The 7,801-nt window shown below is 40.7% G+C and overlaps 2 protein-coding genes across 6 annotated transcripts; one reads left to right on the forward strand and one right to left on the reverse strand.

Moving 5' to 3' along the window:
* Positions 1 to 514: 514 nt before the first annotated feature.
* Positions 515 to 4,902, reverse strand: LOC112288453 (uncharacterized). 5 transcript variants are annotated; one of them, XM_090255386.1, is made up of 12 exons: positions 4,472 to 4,902; positions 3,741 to 3,825; positions 3,473 to 3,611; positions 2,988 to 3,127; positions 2,838 to 2,890; positions 2,475 to 2,580; positions 2,205 to 2,355; positions 2,057 to 2,091; positions 1,793 to 1,861; positions 1,438 to 1,548; positions 1,232 to 1,262; positions 515 to 1,094 (listed from the first exon to the last, which is right to left on the reverse strand). In XM_090255386.1, exons 1-12 carry the CDS (start codon positions 4,768 to 4,770, stop codon positions 886 to 888), a joined length of 1,428 nt encoding a protein of 475 aa, XP_090111512.1. In that variant the 5' UTR covers positions 4,771 to 4,902; the 3' UTR covers positions 515 to 885. The 5 variants fall into 5 exon arrangements, with proteins under 5 accessions (XP_090111512.1, XP_090111510.1, XP_090111516.1 ...); XM_090255384.1 differs by having other exon boundaries at positions 1,438 to 1,551; XM_090255390.1 differs by having other exon boundaries at positions 1,438 to 1,551; positions 4,402 to 4,537.
* A 118-nt stretch (positions 4,903 to 5,020) lies between these two features.
* Positions 5,021 to 6,641, forward strand: LOC112288461 (DNA-binding protein S1FA-like). Its single transcript, XM_073538440.2, has 2 exons — positions 5,021 to 5,151; positions 6,002 to 6,641. The coding sequence occupies exons 1-2, from the start codon at positions 5,092 to 5,094 to the stop codon at positions 6,206 to 6,208; spliced, it is 267 nt and encodes an 88-aa protein (XP_073394541.1). The 5' UTR covers positions 5,021 to 5,091; the 3' UTR covers positions 6,209 to 6,641.
* The last annotated feature ends 1,160 nt before the right edge of the window (positions 6,642 to 7,801 follow it).

Consider the following 7,801-nt stretch of genomic DNA (forward strand, 5'->3'; position numbering starts at 1 on the left):
GTGAAAATACAATGAATGAAGGTGGTATTAATGCCCCATGAAGAATAAAAATATGATCCACTAATTAATTGAAGATGGATCACTTTAATAACAAAATATATTCACCTGTTTCTAACCAAAAGTAAAAAAAGTCAATTTTAGACAAAGCCTATAATTAAAAGGCACCACTGTAATCTCTTCACCTCGTCAAGAAAGAAAGAAAAGCTTCGCAAATCAATTGAAATTGGACATACGAGGCATTGCTAGCAGCTGTTTTTCTTCTTCACCCCACTAAGCAGAATTCCAACAAAGCGAAGCCTAGATTTGTACAAGATTCAACGTTGCATATGGTGATTACAAAGCAGTCAAGGATTTAAATCAAGCTCTTGTCATGTTTAGGCACCTGAAATGGTTCAGACGTGTGGATGTGAAATCCTGCATGATTAGAGATGATCAAGTCGGCAAACAAACTTCAACCGATCAACTCCAGAGATCAAATAGCCAGCATGATTGAAATCAATGATCACTTGTTAAGTTCGTTTGAACGGGTGCCACTAGAACTTTTCGAGTTGTCAATTGTTTTCTCAACAACATAATATTGTACTCAATAGAAAATTGGACAGGACATTCACTGTCCAGTTTAAACTTGCCGACCTTGTAAAAAACGTTGCTGAATAACAGACATACGTGAAGATTTTGACTACATCCGCCGCATCCCCCGAGCTAGCTGATAGCATAATCTTTCAGAGCTAACAGCATCTATGATAATAATAAAAAAGAAAAAAGAAAAAAACGAAATGATCAATAAACTATGCCCCATTGGAATGGATTGTATCCTTGGAATGGCCCTCCTCCATAATCCCACTGCATCAGCGCTGATCTATGAGTTCAAAAACGATTGACTCTTCACAACTTCCCATGTGAAACAGTGTCTTTTGACTTCAAATTTGTGACCTCTTCAACATATTGAATAACCTCATTATCTATTTTCGCTGGGTGATGATGTTTGTTCGAAGCAGCAGACAGTGCTTTGGCTATCGAAAACAGATGTACCGAAGCCGGAGTTAACACAGCCAATTGGGTACCATCGCGAGAGAAAGCTACTCCATGAACAGCTGCTCATGCAAAATTTCAAGTCGCCCAAAACACCGAGTGAAACAATGCAGAAGGCAAAGGGTGATTTCTGGAGACTGTGAATACTCAAATACAGCGATGCACAATACTGTATGCAAAGGTGAGGTTCTGCATGAACCTTTGTCACCGGTGCTAATCCTTCCAACGACCTGCTAACACCATCATAATCAATTGTCAGTGACTGCTGGCTTCACTGTTTACGAAACTCAAATTCTCTAATCCCTTAGTGTATAATCTGCCCACCAGTGTGCACACCATGTCAACAGAGTTGATGTATCATACGAACTTTGACAGGGAGGTTACGCAGCGGTAGATTAAACATACGTCTCGAGAGTTGGCATCAATCAAACAAGCCTCGTTTGAGCCGCTGCCTCCGGCGGCAATCAAATTCTGCGAGAATCCCGTTCCGTACACGGCACAGTACAAGCGGCAGGGCTGCTGAACGACAGAGAAAAAAGTTACTTTCTCGGCATACTCAAACAGTAGGAATAGAATGTTCTCGGGTGGGAATAGCAAACTGCGAATCTTCTACTTCTGGGACAAGAAAAAAAAAAATGGTTGGCAACCTTGACAATCCACGAATTTGAAGGAAGTTGTGTTCTGGATAATAGAAAGATTCATCGAACAATCATACAAAATTCTTCTCATCAAGAGCATCTGGCTGTGAAAGGGCATTTACCTCAACTCCTACATTTCCTGGTGGCCAGCAGAGGTTTTCAATTAGCTGACCGCTCCCAAAATCCCATTCCTTGTGTATACCAAACCACCCCAACACAAGCATATTTTGTTGGCAAATTTGAAGGCCATGCAAAATAGTTCTTCCTTCCAAAGATGGGTGCCAATTCATTTATCTGAGTATAAGGTTTAGGGTAGGTTACAATGGGCGCCCAATCTGTAAGTGTTTTTCCATGTAACAACCCTTGCAATCTCCGTAGGTTCTCACCAAATTGCGAGAGGGTACGCAAAGGAAACACGTTGCTGGAAGAGAAAAGCAAGCGCTCATTGCTTAATCACTGGCAAAGCTCAAGTTGAAGATGCCAACGTCTAATTCCAGAGCAGTATTGTTAGGAGGCTGTGTGTTTTGTTTCCACCTGAAGTTGGTCTCTGCGTCGCCATGATCCAGTCAAAACATGGTTGTTCCCCTCTTTGATGTCCAGGGCATCTCCATAAATCTCCATTCCATACAAACTGCGAACGGAGGTTCCGGCTCTTGCATCCCACACCTGCTTGCACAGTGCACGACTACAAGTGTTGTAAAGTCGGCTGTCCAACAAAGGAGAGGGTGTAAGAAACACGTAACAAATTCTCAGTAACATGTCAGTTTTGGTAAACTAGCATCGAAATCAAATCAATTTGCCCACCTGAACTGTTTTGTCCCAACCTCCACTCAAAGTGATGTCGATGTCTGACGGATGCCATTTCAAAGCAACTACTCTGTTGCTGTGTCCTGCTGTAGTCACACCATTCCTACAAAATCATCCACATACCACAAACGTGGTTGTCATTTATGTGTAACAATAGGGTATTTGTCTAATAAAGTAACCAATTACTTGTTCATGAGATCATTCATAGATATGATGCTCGACGCCAGAACTATGTAGGCTTTGTACTTTAATGAGACGTATTATTTTTGGAAAATGCAGTAAAAACCACATCCGTTTAAATTCTGTTCAGAGATATCAAAAAGAAGGTAATAGATTCATCAAGATATCTCACTTGTTTACCCTTTTTCGAATGTTTGTATGGGCAGTCTCGTAATTCCATCATAGATTCTCACCTGTAATGAACGCACTTGTGTACATCAGTGTCAGTGGAAAACTTGGACGTTTCATGGATTTTCTGGAGCCTGTATTGTGGTTAGATGATCGCAGCACCTTGCAGTCATAGCCAGATGTTGCAAACTTCTGTCCGGTGGGGTGGTGATCCACCGCAAGAATCTCATTGTCTGGTTCTAGGCTCATTGATAGATGCTTCTCCGATGTGGCATGCCAGTGGTGGATTTGTCCCTTGATATCTTCCAAGTTCAACTATCATTACATATTAGTGGTTTCCTAAACATCTATTCATACCCTTGCGCTTAAATGAGTTCAGGGGGCTTAAAAGAAAGATATGGTGGTGGCATTCAAAGATGTTTGATACCGCCAGGATTCAAATCGCCGGGTCTAAGTGACCCCTGTGACATGTCATGACCGAAGGCTTCAATTTTGCAACTCTAAGATCTGAACACTTACTTCTGAACTCTGAAAATGCGAGAAGCATGATGATTTGGGCATTGTTGAATAATTTTATGCACTAAAATCTTTGTCAATTACTTTGACTGATTTAAACGACTAATAAAAGCAGAGAAGAAATGATGTACCACATGAAACCAACATATTCTGTGCGACTTTTGCAAATTTTGAAGAACGGAAACTCAGGGATGTGATCGACCATTTGCGCATGCCTTTTCTCCCCACATCCAACTTGTAAGAGAATCGTCCACTTTGTGCATTGTAGATCTGTTGTTAAAAACGACTAATTGGTAATTATACTTGGACGATTTCGTCTGGAAAATACATCGCAAAGCATTTGCATATTTCAAATAAATTGGAGGGGTAAAGCACGATGACTGAGGAGGAGACAACAACCTCAACAATTCCTGCAGATGTGCCGATCGCGAGCAAGTCATCGCTGTCTCTAGAGAAACGAGTACAGGTCGCCTCTGCGCTTTTCCTGCAACATAATTAGCCACATTCAGGCCTTGCATGTTCTTCGTATTCACTTTTTGGTGTTTATTTTTCTTTTCTGACTTTTCGGTACACATTCAGGATTTGTACAAAATTAAAATCCACCCATTCTCTCATTAGACAAAGTTCAAAGAATGGAAACGAGACAGGGTTTCAGAATGAAATACAGTAGACAGCACCATTCATGGTTATCTACTCAGAACTTCTCACGGCAGTAATATAACCCGCAGAACTCTCCAGTTCTCTGCTATAAATTCACTCCAGGCCTCATCTACGGTGCGTCAAAGTTCCTTAGCGCTGAACATACATGCCGTAAGCGTATCGACAAATCATATCATTAACTTACTGTACAAGGTACAAACAATCCTGATACTTGCAACGAAGGGCTATGAAACTACATTTCGCGTGATTTGGGTCATTTTTTGATTGCTCCAACTTCCAAAATTTTCCCGCTGTAACACTAGATGAAGTCTTAAAATCTAAGTCGACCTCAAAGAAGCCATAATTTGACCCAGGAGATTGTAATCAAGGACGATCATCACGAATCGACCAGAATCCACACCTTGGCCTCACCAGCGTCTGGTTGAAGGGAGACCCTAACTCATGCTGACCAAGAGCCTGCCACTGCTTACATGGAAATGACAGCATAAGGCTGAAGATTCTCTCCCCGCTCGGCATTGTCACGAACATGCTCCACAAATCCACGCGTTCTTCCAGAAATGGCAGGATTTGCAGCTCGCTTCTCCAACCCCTCCGCCATTTCTTCAAGCTCCTGCTTCATGGCAATGTACTCGTTCTTTTCTTCCTCATCTAGCGCAGCTTCTTCGTTCGCATCCACAACGAGCTTCCTCTCTACGTCTCCTTCGTCCTCAAGTAACTCCGTTTTCAGGTCTTTGAAGCACTCAAAAAAGCTAAACGAATTCATATTCATAATCCTCCATACACGACGCTAAAACAACCTGGAGCTATAGATGCTGTGCAGCACCAGAAGTGGTAGCAAGCCGGACTAAAATCTGACGTGAAGCTCGCCGAGGAGCTTGATGAGAAGGAAGAATCCATGAGAGCCCTGTCTGGAGCCGTCGTAACTGACAGCGGCAGCGGCAGCGGCAGCGGCAGCGGCTGTCGCGGCGGAGAACCGCCATCAGTTCGTCGTTTCCGAGACCCACCTTCTTTCGATTCCACATAGTTAGAGAAAGGGGAGGGGAGGAGGAGGAGGAGGGCGGCGCTACTTGGGTTGTTGCGGCACAAAATTATGGGCGCGATAGCCTCCGATGATTCGGCTGATGTCGACCCATCGGCATTCATGGGCCAAGTATCAATACCCACACTTTACCCTCGTCTTCAACTTCACGCATTGTTTTTCACGTGGATTTTTCAATTCCTCTGTTTCACAGTCATTGGTTTTGTGGTTTGCCCTGTTAGTCGGTTTCGGACATGCACGGTGAGTTCTTTTGGTTTTCGCGGTCCTCGAGGTGAGGTTTCTGCCTGATTTCGGTCTTTCGAATCCTTCACTAGGAATGAATGGTTTGAGGGTCATGCTCCCGCTTCCTCGAGAAGAATCGGTGTCGATGTTACCATCGACAGTTTGAGATGGATTATGGTGTATAGCTCTTGTTTTCGTGTCAGTGGATGTGGAGCTTTTAGGGTTTCTGGAGCCGCGTTCACTGAGAGGTATTATAGCTTGGAATAGCGCCACACACCAAAACTTCTGATGTTGTTGCATGTCATTGAGAGTTTGGTTTTTTGAGTCCAAGAAACTGTTTCCTGAAATCGCCTGTTAATGTCACAAACTCTGTGGGTTTGTAGTTTATGTTTGAGAGATGTTTGAGTAAGAGAAGAAATGAATCTCGTTTTGGATTTTTAATACATACTGGAGTCATGTTTGAGTGTCTTTTTGACTGCAGTATACTGAGTTGTAATATTTTTGGTCATGGGGTGGCTGGCAAAGACGTGTTGATCTTGGACTCTAAGTTTCCTGCTTTGGCGGAACTCTAAGAGTTTTCTGTTCATGTTGAATGCTAGACCGGTGTTTGAGGTGATGATTTATGGTGTATGCACATTCTTATCCATTTGCCTATGAAGGTGGACTGCTTGGCTTTCCTGCTGCTGTTGTTTTAATGGGGCTTCTACCTTCATTCAACAAGTTGTTTATGCTGTAACAGGGAAGTATTGAACAGAGCACAGGTATCAATCCAGGGCTGGTTGTTCTTATTGTGGTATTGGGAGCCTTATTGATCTTTGGTCTAGGAAATTACTTCTTATATCAATATGCCCAGAAGAATCTTCCAGTTAAGAGAAAGAAGCCTGTGTCGAAGAAAAAACTTAAAAAGGAAAAATTGAAAGGAGGAGTACGTCCAGCTGGAGATTAAGTGTAATACGCTTCGAGTACGCTTGCAACTTCCTGATAAGAATATATTTCTTTTCCAATAAAGGTTTGTGATAAAGCTATAGCCATCGATTAGTCTTGGTTATTGCACAGAGACGTAGCCTATTTCGCTGCAGTGTAGTGGGTAGTCGGATCTCTGAGCAGACCATGACTTTACACTGTGAGCGCAAAGTATAGGCTGGTTGTAGGTTGTCAGTGTTCAGTACTATGATGTCCAGAGTGGGTGGATGGAATTCTATGTTACTTTCACCAGAAGGTGCAGTTGTCTGTATGCGCTATTTTGTATCTTCGAGACAGAAGAAATGAGAGGTATTCTGGTATTCCTCCTGCTTTGTATTTTGGTGCAACTTAAAAGGAGGTTTATTGTATGTATATTCCTTCAGGTTTCAAGTAAAGATGTTACAACTTTGTAAGTCTATCATAGTTCCTGTTACAATTGAAACGATTTGTGGGTTACGAATCTACCTTCAAAGTGTAACTTTTCTGTAGAGTTTGTATCGCTGAACACCGTCAGAGCTCAGAAATTTTTTCTGAGAAATCTTAACATAGAGAATTTATTCCAAGGAACAATTGCCAATTGAAGAAATGTCCATCGACCAGACCTTCAAACCGGCTGCCCTCCTTCAGCAAAATTGCCATTGTGACCGCTCTTCCCAGTTTTGTAAATAATTTGTCTCTTTTGTTTACTTCCTGACCCTACTAATCTGCTCAAAACGCCTCAAAATCTATTCATTGTTTACTCAAAGATTGCGTCTGATTTTCGCTTCAGTCCAGATGCCCTCCTTGTGTTGCAGGGTAGACTGTTTCGTTCCAGTTCGACGTTGATCTGGTATTGATTATAATCAAGAACAAGAAAAACATTTTATTATATATATATGTATATATATATATATATATTTTCTACTCATGTATATATAATTCCAATTAAAATTCTACTCAAATTCATATATGAAAATATAGAGGGTGCTTGAACAGTCATAAACTGCTGCAAAAAGCACACGAATTTTGAGAATTGATAATTAATTGAGTGTCACAAAGAGTAATGTGTTCTAATGGACTTCCAAAATTCACCAATCTGCAGTTCCATTTACAAGATCATCCTTGAGAAGCGTAAATAGTATAGAATGACATTAAATCGAAATAATCACCCTTTTTTTTTTCCTTAAAGAAAATTATAATTCTAGATTTTATGTTTTGGTCCATGCACAAACTCCCACAATGTGACCGTGAACAAAGGCATTAAATTCGGTTATTTGCACCATTCTCACATTGATTGAAATAAATAAATAAATAAAAACATACTAAAAAGAATTCTCACACTAATGACGTTGACCAAAAAAGTTACATTCAAATGTTTTTAATGCTTTGGAACCACTCAATTGTTTTTATTCCTAGTTTATTTGTGGTTTACTAAGTAAAGTGGATTTTAATTCTTTCTTCAGAACAATGATTTCTTGAAAAAGAATATCAATAAATGAAATAAAATTATTATTATTATTATTATTATTATTATCATTATTTTTAAATTTCACAACTGGATTCATTATACTGAAAATTCCAACAACCAAAAAATAAT

This window comes from Physcomitrium patens, chromosome 1, assembly GCF_059467195.1.
Source record: "Physcomitrium patens ecotype Gransden chromosome 1, ASM5946719v1, whole genome shotgun sequence".
NCBI lineage: Eukaryota > Viridiplantae > Streptophyta > Bryopsida > Funariales > Funariaceae > Physcomitrium > Physcomitrium patens.